Genomic DNA, 21,797 nt, shown 5'->3' on the forward strand with positions numbered 1-21,797 from the left:
ATATACCAAAGACACCCTATATCTCTTGATAGTGTTAACAATAAATGATTAACCCTTCTTCACGTCAGATTCACTTTGAATGACATGATTTTTGTAATGGACCCATTTAGAAATATGTCGGTAAATGCGTGTCTTTTCAAATTAGACAAAATTTACCACACATAACTTTTCCTTCCTCCATTTATTCTGCTTTTAACTGTTGATCAGAACACAAATATAACAAAGTTTGTTTCCGTGACTCTGTGTCATCTCATAAAAGCTAGTGTAGTGAAGCATCATTTCACTTTTGTAAGATAATTAAATAAATAACCAAATCACTTTTGGCGTAACTAGTAAAGTTGCAATTACGTGATCAAGAAATTACGGGTTCGAGCCATAAAAACAATCTCTTGCAGAAATACAGGTAAAACTACATACAATAAACCTTGTGGTCCGGCCTCCCCTAAACCCCGTTCATAGCTGGAGCTTAGTGCACCGTGCTACCCTTTTAACCAGATAAAAAGCCAGAAATTATCAACTAATGTTCATTAAGAAATTTATTTGTAAAGTAAAGAAATTTACGCCGAAACTCTTACTCAGATAACAAATATAAAAGGAAAACAGAGGGTTTTTACCTCAGAATTTCTGCAAAATTAATCAGTAGCCAGCAGTTCTCTGAGGTTTTATTTTATAATTTTGTAAAAGTACAAGGGTGGCTAAGCAAAACAATAATCTTATTCTATGTTCACTCGTAAGGTGAATTTGAAAAGGAGATAGCGTGGGAAACGAGAAAATGGAGTGGGGGAAAAGTCAATAAGAGGTGGACTTTAGCTACATTACTCTACTTGTAAATTGAGACCCAACTCATACAAAACGTCCTCTAGCAAAAACACAAAGATTCCTCTCTGCTCTCTTTTTCTAATAAATTAATAATATGATTAATCAAAGTTATTCTAACAGGTTCTTTAATGATTATTAGCAAACGCAAACTTTTATACAGTCGGTGTAATTTTGAGCTATTTTAGTAGGTTCCTTGCTTTATTTTTAAATTGTTAAATTCATTGATAGTTAGATACACTTAGTCACCTGACAGTGTAAAAAAGTTCACTGGTTGTGCAAATAAATTTTTAAGTAACCAGTGAAATTTAACTTGCTATGGAGAACAAGCGTATCTAGCGTGTTAGTAATGGATTCAATTGAGCCCATAATTTTTGATTAGTGGCGAAGTCATAAATTTTCTCAAGGGTATTCAAACTTAAAAGAAGTTAAAAAATTCTTCGATAAAGGGTGTTCAATATATGTTATATACCGTTAAAAATTAATACTTTACATATATATTAGTGTAAATTTTTGAAGAAGGGTGGTCATTTGACCATCCTTTAACAAATGTAGCTTCGCCCCTGTTTTTGACGCGGAATAAAAATTTATGTGTAAAAATTCATCAAAATTGCAAAAATAGTATATTTGCACCCATAACTTTAAAAATATAATAGGTTCAATATTAAAAACTTTAAAAATTAAACCCATAAAGTATAAATCCTGAATCCGCCTATACTACGAAAGGTTACTCACCTTATTTTTCAGATTGTTACTATGGTAGGTAACTACCTTCAGAGCCCGTTTGGACATATGACTTTTTTCACTTTTTTTTTTTCAAAATCAGTGTTTGACCATAAAAATTTCATTTTTCACTTAAAGGTGAATTTTTCGAAAATTTGAAAAACTCCAAAAGATTGTTTTTCAAAATTTTCACTCAAATCACTCACAAAACTTCAAAAACAATCCAAAACTATATTCATGTCCAAACACAACTCTAATTTTAAAATACTATTTTCACTTGAAAAAAAAATCACTTATTTTGAAATTTTACAATTCTTATGTCCAAACGCCCACTTATTAACCTTTACAGTGAAGCAATATAATAGACTGTTTGGCCGAGTTTCTTTTTGGCCAAAAGTGCTTTTTTTCTTTTTCCAAAAATACTTTTGTCCAAAAATTGAGGTGTTTTGCCAAGCGTTTGGAAGGAAAAAAAAAATGTTTTTGAGGAGAAGCAGAAGCAGTTTTGAAGAAGCAGAAAAAAACAGCTTCTCTCCAAAAGCACTTTTTTGAGAAGCACTTTTGAGAAAAATACAGTTAAAAGCAGTTTTTTAAAGTTTGGCCAAACACTAATTGCTGCTCAAAAGTGCTTTTCAAACTAATTAGCCAAACACAAACTACTTCTCACCAAAAGTCGTTTTGAAAAAAAAAAGTACTTTTAAAAATAAACTAATTTTTGAAGTTATGCCAAACGGGCTATAAAACGGTTTGACACTATCAATATATAAAATTTAAACTCAATACAGAGTAAGGACAGAAAGAAGTACAATAGTAGCCATTCACTTTGTTTTCCCATACTAACTCAAGCACCCTTTTACTACTAGTATATCAATATCAATATCAATATTATCATTATATGCAGCAGAGTGAACCAGAACACCTTTCTGCCTTACTCTTCTCCATATCCCTTTGCCTTTTTGTTCACCAAAACAATTTCTATAGAAGTTGGTTTACCTCTTCCTCTTTACCAAATTCTTCTTTTTCTTCCTATGTATAGGACTTAAAGAGTATGCAATAATGATGAATAATCAGTTCAAGAAATGATGATGAACTTCTCAACAACTGATTCTAAGCACTATTCTTTGTGGTCATTTAGTGTCTTTTTCTTCTTTCTTTTGTGTCCTTCATTTGGTCTAAACATAGATGGAACTCTCTTGTTATCTTTCAAATACTCAATTCTTGATGACCCTTTATCAGTTCTTGAAAATTGGGATTATAATGATGTAACCCCATGTTTATGGACTGGTGTAACTTGTGCACCAGACATGTTTAGAGTCATAAGTTTAGTCCTACCAAATTCTAAGCTTCTTGGTTCAATTCCAACACAATTAGGCTTTATTCAACATCTACATACTGTTGACCTGTCTAATAATTTCTTTAATGGAACTCTTCCTATTTCACTTTTCACTGCTTCTGAACTTCAAGTCCTTTCACTGTCCAACAATGCTATTTCTGGTGAAATTCCTGAGTCTATTGGAGGGTTAAAGAGCTTAAAACTTCTTAATCTTTCTGTGAATGCATTTACTGGAAATGTTCCACTAAAGTTGACTTCTTTGCAGAATTTAGCTGTTGTTTCTTTAAGGAACAACTTCTTTTCTGGTACAATACCAAGTGGATTTCAGTTTGTTGAAGTTTTGGATCTTTCTTCTAACTTGTTGAATGGAACATTACCTGATGAATTTGGTGGTGATAGTTTGAAATACTTGAACCTTTCTTCAAACAAGTTCTCAGGTTTAGTTTCACCACAATTTGCCAAGAAAATACCAGCAAATGCTACAATTGACCTTTCATTCAACAACCTCACTGGTGAAATCCCAGAATCTATAGCTTTGTCCAATCAGAAAACAGAGTTTTTTGCTGGAAATATAGATCTTTGTGGCAAACCACTCAAGAAACTATGTACTATCCCTTCAACTTTATCATCTCCACCTAATATCACCACAAACACTTCTTCTCCAGCAATTGCAGCTATACCAAAAGAAATTAACTCAACCCCACTTCAAGATTCAGCTAGAAATACAGAAAGTGCAGGTCAAGATCAATCACAACATGGGCTTAAGCCAGGAACTATAGTGGGAATCATAGTTGGTGATTTAGCTGGTGTTGGAGTTCTTGCTGTTGTCTTTCTTTATGTTTACAAATTGAAGAAGAAAAAAGCAAGTGAAGCAAATATAGAAAGCTCAATTGACAAAGACCAAAAATACAACAAAACTCCAGAACCAGCAGTACTTGTTCTAAAACAAAAAAATACTACTGCTACAAGAAGTTCAAGTCTTGCAAATTGGCCATGTTTGACTATAACAAATGGTGAAGAAACATCAGCAACTGGTTCAGATACTGATGAAAACAAGAACAATGAAATTGAAGAACAAGTTGAGTATGAAATAGATGAGAAGAAAAAGAAAGAAAGGTCATTTGTAATGGTGGATGGTGAAACAGAATTAGAGCTAGAAACTTTGTTAAAAGCTTCAGCTTATATTTTGGGGTCAAGTGGAGCTAGTATTGTGTACAAAGCTGTGTTAGAAGATGGGACTGCATTTGCTGTTAGGAGAATTGGAGAAAATGGTGTTGGAAAATTGAAGGAATTTGAGAGTCAAGTTAAAGCAATTAATAAACTGCGTCACCCAAATCTTGTTCGTATTAGAGGGTTTTATTGGGGAGATGATGAGAAGCTTGTCATCTATGACTATGTTTCTAATGGAAGCTTAGCCAATGTTGGTTTCAGTAAGTTTTACTTTTCCTTCTTCTCGTTATTTCTTCATTACATTACTTCAATTTTTAGGAAATTTTGCGAAGATTATGGGTTTGTTTAGCATGACTGAAAATATTTGCTTAGAAAATATAATAAAAAATATTTTCGCGGACATTTTCGTCTAATTGAGGATAATGACTTCTCTCATTTTCCGGCGGGAGCTATTTTCTTTCGTAATTATCTCAACTCTTACCTTCGTATTATTGCTTTAGCTAACACTTAAATAATTATCAATCTATAATATTCAAAAAATTTATTGTCAATGTTTAATTAAAAAAAAAAAGATTCAGAAAATAAGTCATTTTCCAAACTTTTATTTTCTTTAAAAAATGACTTTTATCGAACCAGTCATAGCTTAAAATTCAAGAATTATCCCGTGTTTCATTCGTAAAAATAAAATAAAAAAGCTAAAGAACATGTTGAATTTCTTCATTGCGAGAAAAATTTAGTTCTTTGGTCAAAATATATACAGTCCAATCAATCATTGCTATACTTTTGATAAATCTTTTTTCTGGACCTAACAATAATTACCCAAATAATCTGATAAGTCAAGGGTATCTTTCATTAAATGGTCTCTGGTATATCTCCAGCAACATTCCCTGATTTGTCCCTTAATATACTATTACCATATTTAGTCACTAGAAAATAGAGTTTTTTAGTTTTTAGTGTATATACCATACATAGGCATGGATTTTTGTTACTGAATATGCAGAGTATACTTTATGTGGTTCTGTTTGAGGCTCCCAATGGTCCTCCATGTGACATTGTCATAATCCGTGAAAAGTCCCCCACAAACTATACTAGAATACGTTCAATACGCCAAAATACATGTGCATCCCTCTCCTCAATATTGTACACAAAACGTTCTTCACACAAACAAAATAGGAGTATCCATTTAAGTAATATTAACTTAGTGCATCCCTATCTTCCCAAGGTAGAAATCATGTTTGCGTACAAATTATTCTTTTTAAATTTTTGTACTTATGAGATTATATTGAGTTTGTTATTATTATATTATTGTGTTTGCTGATGCTAAGATATACTATGATACTAACCTATTATCCAGTACTAAGTTTAAATTATCAGAAGCATTTCCAAGTATTTATTCATTTTCTTGTTTTCTTCCCCCGGTTGCTGACGCTAGGATATACTATGATACTAACCTATTATCGGGTACTAAAAGTTTAAATTATCAGAAGTGTGACACAATTTTAAAGTATTTATTCATTTTCTTATTTTCTTCTCCTGGTTGCATATTGTCGAATTAGAGGCGAATTCATGATATAAACTTGATGGGTTTAATATTTATTTTCTCATAACCGAATACATTGTACTTTTACGACTATGAGTTCAGAATTTAATATTTGTTAAATATTTATTGATTTTCACTTATATATATATATCTATCCTTTGTGTAAAATATGTTGAGTTCATCAGTTGGACTCATATTGCATTTGCATCTTGCATCTGCCTCTGTATAGAACTTTACTGGAATTTTAGCAGATGTTATGCATGGCACACTTAAATTAACTTCTTAGAACTTAAAAATATTATATATATATTGTTCAAAAATTTCAGGAAAAGTTGGTTCTTCTCCTTACTTTTTACCATATGAAGTCCGGCTCAAGATAGCAAAAGGAATTGCAAGAGGTTTGACCTACATCCACGAGAAGAAACACGTGCATGGCAATATCAAACCTAGTAACATTCTCTTAACACAAGATATGGAGCCTATAATCAGTGACCTTGGGCTTCATGGGCTAATGCATGGCAAAAATAGCTGCAAACCGGATAATTCGGCCCGGCATTTTGGTAGCAAGCGGTCCACGACCTCCCGAGATGGTTTACATGATCAACCGGTTCATGACAGCCCTTACATTGCCCCAGCCGGGTTCGTCGGGTGCACGTCCCCATACCACGCACCCGAGTCGCTGCAGAGCCTCAAGCCTAGTCCTAAATGGGATGTTTATTCCTTTGGTATTGTGTTGCTTGAGCTTCTAACCGGGAAAGTATTTTCGGAGCGGGAGTTGAGCCAGTGGACCACCGGTTCAGTAGTGGATGACAAGAACCGGGTGTTGAGAATGGCTGATGTGGCAATTAAAGCTGACGTGGAGAGCAAGGAAGAGACCACGGTGTCATTATTTAAGCTAGGGTTTAGTTGTGCATCATTGAATCCACAAAAAAGGCCTACAATGAAAGATGCCCTTCATATGCTGGATAAAGTACCAGGTTATTCACATTACTAATCATTATGTTGGACCAAGAAAAGCTATTAAAGTATTATTTGGGGTGTAAAGGGCTGTAGTTCTCTTTGTTCTTCTTTTGACTTAGAAAGATTTTGCTTTGCTACATAAAGAGGAGGAGAGCCGTTGTTGTAATTGATGAAAGTGTTTTGTAAGTTTGACGAATTGATCAAGAGTTTATTTATTTTGGATTAACCTGACTACGCTTAAAACGTTACATTACTAGATAATTCCAAAGGCAATAAAAGTAAAATTTAAGTTCTATGACAGCGTTAAAAAATATTTGTACAGTCACATCACCTATTAGGTAAGTAAAGGTAATTTCATAAGAAAAATTAATTGATTACTCAATAAAAATACTAAGTAAGATGTTATCATTTGTTAAAATGCACGGATAGTGCTAACAATAATTATACTTTAATTTCAACGAATATAACTGAATATCTTGAATCTTTAAAGATAACTATCTAACAATAAATGAAGAAATTTTTACCTCCCATAGCAAAGGTTAACACCTTATTTATTTTAAATAAATACCATTTAAAAAACTTATATTCTATAAATACCTTTTAAGGTTTATAGCAAAATATTTAATTTTGGTTACTTCCTAACCCTAAGCCACTAAATACGCTAATCAGTTACACTATTTTCTTTCTCTCTCTACTTTGATACATCTCATTATCTTCCCCTATCCCATTAAAATTTCTGATCTCCTCTTCTTTCCACCGATTTTTTTTCTATCCCTTCCCACTTTCCCCTCCCTTTATACGCTAATCAACTTTTTTTCATTCTTTTTGCTGTGTCTTCTTCTGGAATTGAACTGCAGTAGAGGAGTTGGCGGCGGCTCATGATATTGCAGCAATAAAATTTCGTGGGATTCTGATCGTTCAAGATTCTGATCATTTGAGTAGTACTCAAAATTTTCAAGTTTTTCATCAACTTCAACATGGGAATATTGCTCCTAATTTCAAGTCCAACAATGAGATGGCGGCGGTCGTGGAAAGAGGATTCGGTTTCGGAGATCCACTAAGTGACGATTTCTTTCTTTCGCGATGAAGAAGAACATTTCTTTTAATATATTTCAATGTAATTTCAACGTATTACACTGTATTTTCATGATTTTCATTGTCTTTTTTTTCATTGTAATTCAATGTATCTCGCTGTATCCATGTATTTTATTTTATTCTCTGTCCTTTTTTTTCATTGTATTTCAATGTATCCCGCTGTATTCTATGTATTTCATCGTATTCACTATCTCGCTATATGCCATGAATGTATTCATAAGTTTTTTTAATTAATATAAAATTTATGTATTCAGATGTATTATATAATTTCTCTGAAGATTGCTATGTTTTTGGGGTATTTTTTGGTTGAGAATCTTTTTTATAACTGAAAATACAAAATTTGTGTGTTATAATTGAGTTTGTTGAGTTATATTAGGAGTCTATTATGTTAATTGATTCACTTTCCATTTTAAAAACAGTGTAATCCCCTATTTCACGCCATGAATACAGCTGTAATCCCATGTTTCACTCCATGATTACAGTCGAATACACTCGAATACAACAACTGATTAGCTGGACTTCCCTGATTCACGCCTATTTTTGCTACTGTATTCGTGAATACAATAGCTTAAATACATCAAATACATCTTATAACCACATAAAAGGTATCTATAATCCGTAATATAACAAATGGTATCTATAGATAGCTAATTACTACTAAGAGATAGTGCTTTATGAAAATTTTCCATAAATGAAAGGGTGATGCGAAACGGCCCAACTGGTGTGCCCAACTTTGGCCACACCAGTGAAAAAACATCCAAGATCCCCTAACAAATTAACCTACATTTTTCCCTCCAAAACACAAAATTAAATTCTAAACCTTGAAATATGCGAAAATTAAATGTTGGGAGTTGAAGAGTCTTGTGTGTTATATTTGTATTTTCATTGTATTTATGTGTATTTTATATTTATACAAATTATACGATTTAGTGTGTATACAAATTATTGTATTTTCTTCCTTTCTTAAAAACAAATACGACATACGATTTATTATACTTCCTTCATATCAAACCAAGTCAAGTGGACACTTTACCCTATCTAAAGAATGGATTCAAACCAAGAAAATTCAGTGGTGCAAGAAAATATGAATCCATATCTACTTATTATTTATATTTCATAATTAAATTGCTAATTAATATCTACTTACCATCAGGGATTGCTTTAATGGTAAGCAACCTCCACTTCCAACCAAAAGATTGTGAGTTCGAGTCTCCCCAAGAGCAATGTGGGAAGTTCTTGGAGGGAAGGATGCCGAGGGTCTAGTGGAAACAGCCTCTCTACCCGAGGTGTCACAACCCGAATGTCCCACCCTCGGGAGTCGTGACGGCACCTACTCGTAGAAGCTAGGTAAGCCATGAAATTTAGAAAATTCTTTACTCCTTTGTTTTAATCCTTTTAACAACTTGCATTACTAGGTGATAAACATGTAAATAATAGCGGAATATGAGATTAAGCGGAAGACTTAAATAAAATAAGCCAAAATAATACGGAAATCAACATATGCCTCTACCCAGAAACTGGTGTCACAACATTTACGGACTATATATGATTACTACATACAAACGTTTGAAAGAAGGAATATTGTCTATCTCGGATATAATGATAACAGAACAAAATAACTGATAGAAGAAACATCGGGCCTGAGAACGCCTGCAGGACTACCTCGGAATCTCGGTGGATTGAAGGCTGGCTCTCAAGCTACTGTTGCCGACCTAATACTGCTCCGGTATCTGCACATAAGTGCAGAGGGTAGCATCAGCACAACCGATCCTATGTGTTGGTAAGTGTCTGGCCTAACCCCGACGAGGTAGTGACGAGGCTAGGACCAGACTCCAGATAAACCTGTGCAGTTATATGATATACAGTAGAAAGTAAAGTAGGAATAAACAAGTAAGGATGGGAGGGGGAAACATGTTTCGGGGAATAGCAGGCAAAACAAAATATCAAGTGAACTATAAAGGAATCAAAATCCAACCACTAACACGAATAAGGAAAACAAAGGTAGATTTCACTTTCTTTTCACGTCTTGTTGCAGGCGTGCAACCCGATCTCATATCCTGTATCTCGTGGCATGTGTGCCACCCGCTCCCATTTCATTTATCTTGTGGTAGGCTTACCCCCGCTCCCATTTCATTATATTTTGTGGTAGGTGTACCCCCCGCTCCCATTTCATTATATCTTGTGGTAGGCGTACCATCCGCTCCCATTTCATTATATCTCGTGGTAGGCGTACCACCCGCTCCCATTTCATTATATCTTGTGGTAGGCGTACCACCCGCTCCCATTTACAAGCCAACAATAATCACAAGGAATTCTGACAAGGGTACAAGAGCAATATAACAACTTCCCGACAAGGGAACAATGATATTTCAACAACATACCGGCAAGGGAACAATAATATCAAATAAATATTCCGGCAAGGGAACAATACTATCAAAACAAACATCCCGGCAAGGGATCATTAATATCAAACAAACATCCCGGCAAGGGAACAATGGTGATAATAACATATGAAGTGTAATAAACCACAATAGAGTCATAACAATTATAATACAAGACTCACGGGCATGCTTGACACCAACGTATAGATACTCGTCACCATGCCTATACGTGGTACTCCACAATTAACATGTAGCAAATAAGACACAACTCCTAATTCCTCAAGCTAAGGTTATACCAAACACTTACCTCGATGCCTCGAACACAACTCAAGTTTCAATTATAGCTTTACCCCTTGATTCCTCCGCCAATTCGCTCGTATCGAGCCACAAGTTACTTAATTACATTAATAAACTCTAAATGAATTAATTTGAATGCATGAAAATGAGTTTTCCAAAGTTTTACCCAAAAAGTCAAAATCGCCCCCGGGCCCACGTGGTCAAAACCCGAGGTTCGAACCAAAACCCGATTACCCATTCCCCCACGAGATCAAATATGTAATTTATTTTGAGATCGGACCTCAAATCGAGGTCCAAATCCCTAATTTTTGAAAAATCTTGGTTCTACCCAAAACATCCAATTTCCTCCATGAAACTCATTGATTTGAAGTTGAAATCATGTTAAAAGATGTTAATGATTGAAGAAAACTAGTTAAAAATAACTTACAATTGATTTGGAGAAGAAAGGTTGTTTGAAAAATCGCCTCTTATGTTTTTGGGTTTTGAAAAATGCACAATGACTGAAAATCCCGTCTATTTATACCTCTCTCAAACCCCCTGTGAGGACCGCACAAAATGTACTGCGGCCGTACAGGCCTTCCTGAGGGTACTGCGGTCCAGTGCCCTGTGCAGACCGCACGAAATGGATTGCGGCCGCACAGGCCTCCACCGCGCACTGCACGAAGCCGACCGCGGACCGCACTGGCCCCCTTCCGTGGTCGCACACGTTTTTGTGCGGATCGCACTGGCGGGTTCAGAGACCTGCAACTTCTGGTTTTAAGTTTAAAACATCCCGAACCTACCCGAAACTCACCCGAGCACTCGGAACTCCAAACCAAGTGCACACAAAACCTCAAGAACATACTACGGACTTATTCGTGTAATCAAATCACCAAAATAACATCATGAATATCAAATTAAACTTCGAGATCAATGAAATTTCTCAAAACTTCTTTAAACATCAATTTTGCTATTTAAGTCCGAATCACATCAAATGACATACGTTTTTCACCAAATTCCACAGAAACGTCTTAAATCATATATAAGAACTGTACCAGGCGCCGGAACCAAAATACGGGCCTGATACCATCATGTTCTAAGCAAATTTCATTTCAAATTTCTTTAAACAATTTCAGAAAATAATTTCCTTTAAAAATTCATTTCTCGGGCTTGGGACCTCGGAATTCGATTCCGGGCATGGACTAAGTTCCATATTTTCCTACAGATCCTCCGGGACCGTCAAATCACCGGGCTGGGTCCGTTTACCCAATACGTCGACCGAAGTCAAATTTATTCATTTTACAGTCAAAACTTATCATTTTTCACAATTTTCAAATTTAAGCTTTTCGGCTACACGTCCGGACTGTACAAGCAAATCGAGGTGGTACTAAGGGAGGTTTTTAAGGCCTCGGAACGTAAAAATTTTATTGCAACACAAGTGATGACCTTTTGGGTCATCACACCAGAGTAGGGGTAAGGTCTGCGTACACACTACCCTCCCCAGACCCCACTAAGTGGAATTATATTGGGTTGTTGTTGTTGTTGTTGTAATTAAATTGCTAATTATATCCCAAAATATAACGATTGGTGTCAATTGACTAGTGGAACCATAGTAAACGTAATTATATGGTTGCTATCAATATACACATGACTTTAATGAATGAAATTATATGTTGGCTACTATACACATATATATAAATGTTCAATGTAACTATATATAAAGCGCAATAATGTAATTAACTAGTGTAAATATCTACTTATTATTTATATTTCATAATTAAATTGCTAATTATATCCCAAAATATAACGATTGGTGCCAATTGACTAGTGGAACCATAGTAAACGTAATTTATGGTCGCTATCAATATCTACTTATTATATATATAGACGTTCAATGTAACTATATATAAAGCGCAACAATGTAATTAACTAGCATCAATATCTACTTATTATTTATATTTCATAATTAAATTGCTAATTATATCCAAAATATAACGATTGGTGTCAATTGACTAGTGGAACCATAGTAAACGTAATTATATGGTCGCTATCAATATACGCATGACCTTAATGAATGAAATTATATGTTGGCTACTATACACATATATATAGACGTTCAATGTAACTATATATAAAGCGCAACAATGTAATTAACTAGCATCAATATCTACTTATTATTTATATTTCATAATTAAATTGCTAAAAAATATCCCAAAATATAACGATTGGTGTCAATTGACTAGTGGAACCATAGTAGACGTAATTTATGGTCGCTATCAATATCTACTTATTATTATATATATATATAGACGTTCAATGTAACTATATATAAAGCTCAACAATGTGAATAACTAGTATCAATATCTACTTATTATTTATATTTCATAATTAAATTGCTAAGTATATCCAAAATATAACGATTGGTGTCAATTTACTAGTGGAACCATAGTAAACGTAATTTTATGGTCGCTATCAATTTCTACTTGTTATATATATAGACGTTCAATGTAACTATATATAAAGCGCAACAATGTAATTAACTAGTGTCAATATCTACTTATTATTTATATTTCATAATTAAATTGCTAATTATATCCCAAAATATAACGATTCGCGTCAATTGACTAGTGGAACCATAGTAAACGTAATTTATGGTCGCTATCAATATCTACTTATTATATATATAGACGTTCAATGTAACTATATATAAAAAGCAACAATGTAATTAACTAGTATCAATGTCTACTTATTATTTATACTTCATAATTAAATTGCTAATTATATCCCAAAATATAATGATTGGTGTCAATTGACTAGTGGAACCATAGTAAACGTAATTTATGGTCTCTATCAATATCTACTTATTATATATACTAGTTTAGTGATGACTATAGTTGCATAGTTATTTAAGATATAACTATAACTCACATGTAGTAATACTTTTTTGATATTGCATTATGATATTGTTATTTTTGTCATATGCTCGTATTTAAATTATATTAAATTTTTAATTATATTATATACATACATACATACATACATACATATATATATATATATATATATATATATATATATATTAAAATTATAATGGATTACAACATCAATAGCTTTTATGGTTATTTATATTGAATATAATTAGTTATCAATATAATTACATACAAGAACATATTTGTTTAAATGTGAGATAATTAAATACTTAAAATTAACTAAGTAGATCACATAGTTAGTTAAACTAAATTAAAATTTAAAAGTAATAATTTACTTAATTTAAAATATAATATAATAGTTAGTTGAGTCATATACTTTCATATCAAATATATTAAATTCTTATTTTTAAAATAAAACTTTATAGTCACAAAAGAGATGAAACATGATATAGTACGAGAACCATATTAAACTCTCAATTGTTTCGATAGATAATGAGTTTTATGATAATTAATAAATTATTAGATTAGTAAATGACCAAATTTATATGACTTTTTTGTCATCTTGATTCTATATACAATGTAATGGATACGAGCTTATAGTTGTATAAATTCTATATAATTAGTTACTTACACATGAATTAGATATATTCAATTTGTTCTTTATAAGTATAATTCAAACCTATGAGTAATACTTATTTTGTAAGAATTGCAATATAGTTATTTTTGTTATGGACTTAAATATTAACCATGTTATAATATTAAGTTTATATAATCGGAAAACTTAGTTTTTGAAACTCTAAAATGAATATTAGTATTTATTTCAATTAAGTATTTAAGTTTTCTATATGAGTCTTTATTTCAATATAAGTGCTTAAATATAATAAATTATGCTAAATTCTTATTTAAAATAATAAAGGACCTAATATATTGTGATGACCCAAAAGGTCATCACTTGTTTTAGAAATAAATTCTGTGATGACCCAAAATGTCATCACTTAATTTATGAGTAAATTCTGTATTTCGAGGCCTTAGAAGCCTCCTTTTCCTCACCTCAATTTGCGTGCGCGGTCCGGGCATATATCCGGAACGCTTTTATGCGGAAATGTGATGAAAATGTTAATTTGGCCTTTAAAATTTAATTTAAGTTAACTTTGGTCAATATTTTAGATAAACAGACCCGGACCTGTAATTTGATGGTCCCGGAGGGTCCGTAGGAAAATATGGGACTTGAGCATATGCCCGGAATTGAATTCCGACGTCCCAAGCCCGAGAAATGAATTTTTGAAGAAAATTGTTTAACTAAAATTTTAATAGTTTTTGGAAATTTGAATGTTTTTGAAATTGATGGTATCGAGCCCGTATTTTGGTTCCGGAGCCCGGTACAGGTCTTATATGGCGTTTAGATTGAGCCTATATGTGATGACCCAAAAGGTCATCATTTGTTTTAGAAATAAATTCTGTGTTCTGAGGCGTTACAAACCTCTTTCTGTCTCGCCTCAATTTGCGTGCATAGTCCGGGCGCATAGCCGGAAAGCCATTATGTGAAAATCTATGAAAAATGATGAATTTTGCCTTTAAAATGAGTTTAAGTTGACTTCGGTCAACATTTTGGGTAAACGAATCCGGACCTATGATTTGATGGTTCCGGAAGGTCCGTAGGTAAATATGGGACTTGGGCGAATGCTCGGAATCGAATTCCGAGGTCCCAAGCCCAAGAAATGAATTTTTGAAGAAAATTATTTTCTAGAATATTTATGAGTTTTTGAAAGTGAAATGTGTTTAAAGTTTGATGGTATCAGACCCTATTTTGGTTCCGGAGCCTGGTACAGGTCTTATATATGATTTGAGTCGAACTTGTGAAATTTGGTAAGAAACGGACTTGAAATGATATGAATCGGACCTTATTTGGGAAAATTGAAAATTTTGATATTCTTAAGAAATTTCATGATTTTGATGCTAAATTCATAGTTGTTGATGTTATTTGAGTGATTTGAATGCACGAGCAAGTTCGTATGATATTTTTAGGTTTGTGTGCATGGTTGGTTTGGAGCCCCGAGGGCTCGGGTGTGTTTTGGATAGGCCAAGGAGTGAAATTTTGACTTAGGATGTTTCAGATTTTAAACTGGTGTATTGCAGGCCTGGCTCGCAAATGCGAGATCAGATTTGCGAAGGCTATGTCGCAAATGCGAACTAGCCCAGACCAGCACTATCTCGCAAATGCAACGTTCCCATCGCAAATGCGATTACCCCCCCCCCACCCCAACTACTGCCTTATCGCAAATACGACTCCTGTATCGCAAATGCGAAGAATACCGGAAAATTTACTTGGTCGCAAATGCCACATTTTGTTTGCCAATGCGAAGGCCTCAAAATCCTAAAGGGTTCGCAATTGCGAACCCTGGTCGCGATATCAGAGACCTGTAAATTCACACTTAGAAGCATTTTCAACCATTTTTCACATCTTCTCAAAACATAAACTTTCTTGGGCAATTTTCCAAAGAAAACTCTTCTTCCAAATTGATTGTAAGTCAATTTTAACTCGTTTTCTTCAATCACTAACATCTTTTCACATGATTTCAACTTAAAATCAATGATTTTCATGGGAGAAATTGGGTGTTTTGGGTAGAACTAGGTTTTTCAAATTTTGGGGATTTGGACATTGATTTGAGGTCCGATTTCAAAACAAATTATATATTTGGGTTCGTGGCGGAATGGGTAATCGGGTTTTGGTTTGAACCTCAGGTTTTGACCATGTGGGCCGGGGCGATTTTTAACTTTTTGGGTAAAACTTTGGAAAACTTATTCTCATGCATTGGCATTGATTTATTTAGTGTTTATTGATGTAATTAAGTAACTTGTGGCTTGATACGAGCGAGTTGGTGGTGGAATCAAGAGGTAAAGCGATAGTTGAGGCTTGAATTGTGTTCGTGGCATCGAGGTAAGTGTTTGGTCTAACCTTAGCTTGAAGGATCAGGAGTCGTGTCTTATTTGCTACGTGTTAATTATAGAGTACGACGTATAGGCATGGTGACGAGTATCTATACGTCGGTGTCAAGCATTCCCGTGAGTCTAGTATTGTAATTGTTATGACTCTGGTTTATTGCACTTCACATGATATTATCATTATTATTCCCTTGTCGGGATGTTATTATCATTATTGTTCCCTTGCCGGGATATTATTATCATTATTGCTTCCTTGCCGGGATGTTATTGTTATATTATTGCTCCCTTGCCGGGATGTTGTTTTGATGTTATTGTTCCCTTATCGGGACCCTATTATGATTTGTGTTGATAAAAGAAATGGGAGCGGGTTGCACGCCTCAACAAGATATGTTAAATGGGAGCGGGTTGCACGCCTGCAACGAGATATATGAAATGGGAGCGGGTTGCACGCCTGCAACAAGATATATGAAATGGGAGCGGGTTGCACGCCTGTAACAAGATATCTGAAATAGGAGCGGGTTGCATCCCTGCAACGAGATATATGAAATGGGTGCGGGTTGCACGCTTGTAACGAGATATATGAAATGGGAGCGGGTTGCACGCCTGCAACGAGATATATGAAATAGGATCGGGTTGCACGCCTGCAACGAGATATATGAAATGGAATCGGGTTGCACGCCTGCAACAAGAGGTGAAATGAAAGTGAATTCTGCATTTTTTTTCCTTATCCTTGTTAGTAATTGGATTTTGGTTTCTTTATATTCCTCTTGATATTCTATTATTATTTGTTGTTCACTGAAGCATGTTTTCCCCCTCCCATCTTTAACTGTAATTATCTGCTTTTATATTTCCGCTGTATATTATTTAACTGCATAGGTTTATTTGGTAGTCTGGTCCTAGTCTTGTCTCTACTTCGTCGAGGTTAGGCTAGGCACTTACCAGCACATGGAGTCGGTTGTGCTGATACTACACTCTACACTCTTTTGTGCAGATCCCAGTGTTGTAGACTTCGGACCGCAGTGAGATTGTTGTTTTCTTGTTCATCAGGCGACCCGAGGTAGTCCTGCAGGCATCCACGGACCTTGGCGTCACCTCCTATCTGTCCTTTATCCTGTTTCCTTTACTTATTTCAGAAACAATGTATCTTTTATCTTTTAGACTTTGTATGTAGTATTTTTAGACCGTATGTGAAACTGTAACATCAAGATCTGGGTAGAGTTGTATTTAGACTTCCGCAGTTTGTATTAAGATAAATTATCAAATTTTATCTTCCTCTTAATTATTTCTGCTATTTGCATGATATCTACTCATTACTGATAATAGTTTAAAACTGGAAAAGGTTAAGTAATTAGAATAATTTGGCTTACCTAGCTTTCACCAGTAGACGCCATCACGACTCCCGAGGGTAGGAAGTTCGAGTCGTGACACTATAAAATTTGGTAAGAAACGGACTTGAAATAACGTGAATCGGACCCTCGGTTGTGAAATTTAAAACTTAAGTGTTCTTGAAAATCTTCTTCGATTTTGATGCTAAATTTATTGTTAAAGCTGTTAATTTGGCGATTTGATCTCACGAGTAAGTCCATATAATGTTTTTGAGTTAGTATGCGTGTTTGGATTGGAGCCCCGAGGGCTCGGGTGAGTTTCGAAAAGGTTTCAGAAGGTTTTTAAACTTTGAAAAGTTGCAGGTTTTCAGTTTCTGGTGTTCTGGAGTTTTGTTCTTCGCGTTCGCGGAAGGACTCTCACGAACGTGAAGGGTAAGTCAGGCTTAAGGAATTTTTCTTCTACGCAAACGCAAGAAACAGGTCGCGAAAGGGGAAGCTTTGGGGGTGCTACCCTTCGCGAACGCAGACCTACTATCGTGAACGCGAAGGCCTTTGGGCTGGGGCAGGGGGAAGGGGATTTTATTCTACGCGAACGCGGCCACTGGCCAGTGAACGCGAAGGCTTGAGGAGTCAAAGCTCCGCAAACGTGAGCCGCTAGACGTTAACGCAAAGGCTAATGGGCCTGACCCTTCGCGAATGCGACAGGCTCTTCGCGAACGCGAAGAAGGCCTGTCTAGTGAATTAAAAATAGTAGCAAATCGGGATTTAGTTCAAAACTTCATACTTTCAAGATAGAGAGCATTGAGGCGATTTTCAAAGAACAAGTTCCTTTCCAAAGCATTAGTATATTATTCTAAACCTTTTTCTTTCGATTTCCCATTGCATTTCATCAATTTTCATCCAAAAATCTAGAATTTTTATGGTAGAAATTAGGAATTTGGGTAGAGTTAGGGATTTTTGATTAATTGGAATTTAGACCTCGTTTTGGGGTCGGATTTCGAAACTAATTGTATATTCGGGCTCATGGTTGAATGGGTGATCGGGTTTTGGTCCGAACCTCGAGTTTTGACCAAGCCGGCGCGGGGTCGATTTTTGACTTTTTGGGGAAAATGATAGAAAACTTATAATTAAGCATTGAGTATGAATTCTTTAGCATTTATTGATGTTGTTAAATCAATTTGAACTAGATACGATTTATTTGGAGGAGAATTCTAAAGGAAAACCGGTGTTTGAGGCTTGAGTTGGCCGTGGAAGTTTGAGGTAAGTGTTTGGTCTAACCTTAACTTGAAGGATTAGGAGTTGTGTCTTATTTGCTATGTGTTAATTGTGGAGTACGGCGTATAGGCATGGTGACGAGTATCTATACGTCGGTATCAAGCATGCCCGTGAGTCTTGTATTGTAATTGTTATGACTCCGTTGTGGTTTATTCGTGCTTCATATGAGGATTATCATTATTGTTCCCTTGCCGGGATATTGTTGTGATATTATTGATCCTTTGCCGGGATGTTGTTGTGATATTATTGTTCCCTTGCCGGGATGTTGTTGTCATATTATTGTTCCCTTGCCGGGATGTTGTTGTTATATATTGCTACCTTACCGGGATTCTTTTATGATTGGTCTTAATAAATGAAAAGGAAGCAAGCGGGTTGCACGCCTGCAACGATACTATATGAAATGGGAGCGGATTGCACGCCTGCAACAGTACTATATGAAATAGGAGCGGGTTGATCGCCTGCAACGGTACTATATGAAATGGGAGTGGGTTGCTCGCCTGCAACGGTACTATATAAAATGGGAGCGGGTTGCACGCCTGCAACGGTATTATATGAAATGGGATTGGGTTGCACGCTAGGAACAGTATTACATGTGTACTTGTTTCTTATTTCCTTATCTTTTGCTGGTAATTGATTTATGGCGTTCCTTATATTTCTCTACTGTTATTCTGTTGTTATCTATTACTCCCCGCAGCATGTGTCCCCCGCCCAACTTTAGCTGTAATTATCTGCTTTTATTTCCATTGTATATGATTTAACTGCACAGGTTTATTTGGTAGTCTGGTCCTAGCCTCGTCACTACTTCGCCGAGGTTTGGCTAGGCACTTACCAATACATGGGGTCGGTTGTGCTGATACTACACTCTGCACTGTATGAAGATATTGATACCGAAGCACTTGGACCGCAGTGAGGGTGCTGTCTTCAGTCCACCCAGGCAACTCGAGGTAGTCCTGCATACGTCCGCGGGCCTTGGCATCTCCTTCTATCATTTCTCTTTCTGTTTTTACTTATTCAGAGATAGATTTGTGTATTTTTATTCAGACCCTATTGTATTTCAGATTATGTAACAAATGTTTGGTTAATGACTAAGTTTTCGTCTTCCGCATTTCTGGATTATTTAGTTTATTTCGCTGCTTAAATCACTTATTACTTTGAATTATTGAACATGCTTAATAAAAAAGGGTAATGAATTTATAATACTCGGCTTGCCTACCTTTCACGAGTAGGCGCCATCACGACTCCCGAGAGTGAAAAATCCAGGTCGTGACAAATTCTGTATTCCGAGGCCTTAAAAACCACTTTCTATCTCACCTCGATTTGTGTGCGCAGTCTGGGCGTGTATCCGGAAAGCCATTATGTGAAAATCTGTGAAAAATGGTAAATCTTGCTTTTAAAATGAATTTAGGTTGACTTTAGTCAATATTCTGGGTAAACTGACCCGGACCTGTGATTTCACGGTCCTGGAGGGTTCGTAAGAAAATGTGGGACTTGGGCGTATACCCAGAATCGAATTCTGAGGTCCCAAGCCCGAGAAACGAATTTTAAAAAAAAAATATTTTCTGGAATATATATGAGTTTTTGGAAATGAAATATGTTTGAAATTGATGGTATCGGGCCCGCTATTTTGGTTCCGGATCCCGGTACAAATTTTAAATAATAATTAGGTTGAATCTGTAAAATTTGGTAAAGATCGGTATTGGTTTGGTATAAAACGGAATTAAAGTTGAAAAATTAAAAATTTGATGTTCTTGAATGATTTCATGAATTTGGGATTTTATTCATAGTTGTTGATGTTATTTTGACGATTTGATTGGACGAGCAAGTCCATATGATGTTTTTAAGCTAGTGTGCATGTTTAGTTTGGAGACCCGAGGGCTCGGGTGGGTTTTGGATTGGCCACAGAGTGGAATTGAACTTAGAAAGTTGCAGGTTTCAGCTGGTATGTGTTGCAGGCTCTGGTCTCGCAATTGCGAGGCCAGGTGTCGCAATTGCGAGCCTATCAGGCTTGGGAATTGCGAGGGTCACTTCGCAATTCCAAAGTATGCCCTGACCAGCATTGCTCGCAATGGCGAGCATTTCCTCGCAAATGCGAAAATCCCCAGAAATTCCCAATGTCGCAAATGCGACTATCCCATTGCAAATGCGAGTTCGCAATTGCGAACATTTATCGCAAATACGAGATTAGCAGGTTTTGAAGGGGTTCGCAACTGGTCGCAACTGCGACATTGCGACCTGCAAATTCATGACTTAGCTGAAAATCTTTCATTTTTCAAACTCTTTCAAAACATAAACTCTCTTGGGCGATTTTCCAAAGAAAAGTTCTTCTCCAAATCGATTGTTAGTCATTTCTAACTCATTTTCTTCAATATTTAATATCTTTTCACATGATTTCAACTCAAAATCAAGGGTTTTCATGGGGAAATTGGGTGTTTTGGGCAGAACCAAGTTTTTTTAAATTTTGGGGATTTGGACCTTGATTTGAGGTCCGATTTCAAAACAAATTATATATTTGGGTTCGTAGGGGAATGGGTAACCGGGTTTTGGTTCGAACCACGGGTTTTGACCATGTGGGCCCGGGGTCATTTTTGAGTTTTTGGAAAAAACTTTAGAAAACCTATTTTCATGCATTGGAATGGATTCATTTAGCATTTATTGATATAGTTAAGTAACTTGTGGCTAGATATAAGCGAATTGGTGGTGGAATCAAGAGGTAAAACGATAGTTGAGGCTTGAATTGTGTTCGTGGCATCGAGGTAAGTGTTTGGTCTAACCTTAGCTTGAGGGATTAGGAGTTGTGTCCTATTTTCTATGTGCTAGTTGTTGAGTACGACATATAGGCATGGTGACGAGTATCTATACGTTGGTATCAAGCATGCCCGTGAGTCTTATATTATGATTAATGTGACTCCTTTTGTATTGTTCATGCTTTATGTGATGATTTCTATTGTTGAACAAGACTTGTGGAAGTGATATTTGTATTTGAACATTGAAGAGCGTTGGTGTTATGCCCCGCAATATTACGTCAATATTATG

At 35.4% G+C, this 21,797-nt stretch overlaps 1 protein-coding gene across 1 annotated transcript; it reads left to right on the forward strand.

The window, feature by feature from the left end:
• Window positions 1-2,314: 2,314 nt before the first annotated feature.
• On the forward strand, window positions 2,315-6,765 carry LOC107815004 (putative LRR receptor-like serine/threonine-protein kinase At4g37250). Its single transcript, XM_016640510.2, has 2 exons — window positions 2,315-4,299; window positions 5,906-6,765. Exons 1-2 carry the CDS (start codon window positions 2,616-2,618, stop codon window positions 6,571-6,573), a joined length of 2,352 nt encoding a protein of 783 aa, XP_016495996.2. The 5' UTR covers window positions 2,315-2,615; the 3' UTR covers window positions 6,574-6,765.
• Window positions 6,766-21,797: the final 15,032 nt, after the last annotated feature.

The sequence above is a fragment of the Nicotiana tabacum genome, chromosome 7, assembly GCF_000715075.1.
Source record: "Nicotiana tabacum cultivar K326 chromosome 7, ASM71507v2, whole genome shotgun sequence".
Lineage (NCBI taxonomy): Eukaryota > Viridiplantae > Streptophyta > Magnoliopsida > Solanales > Solanaceae > Nicotiana > Nicotiana tabacum.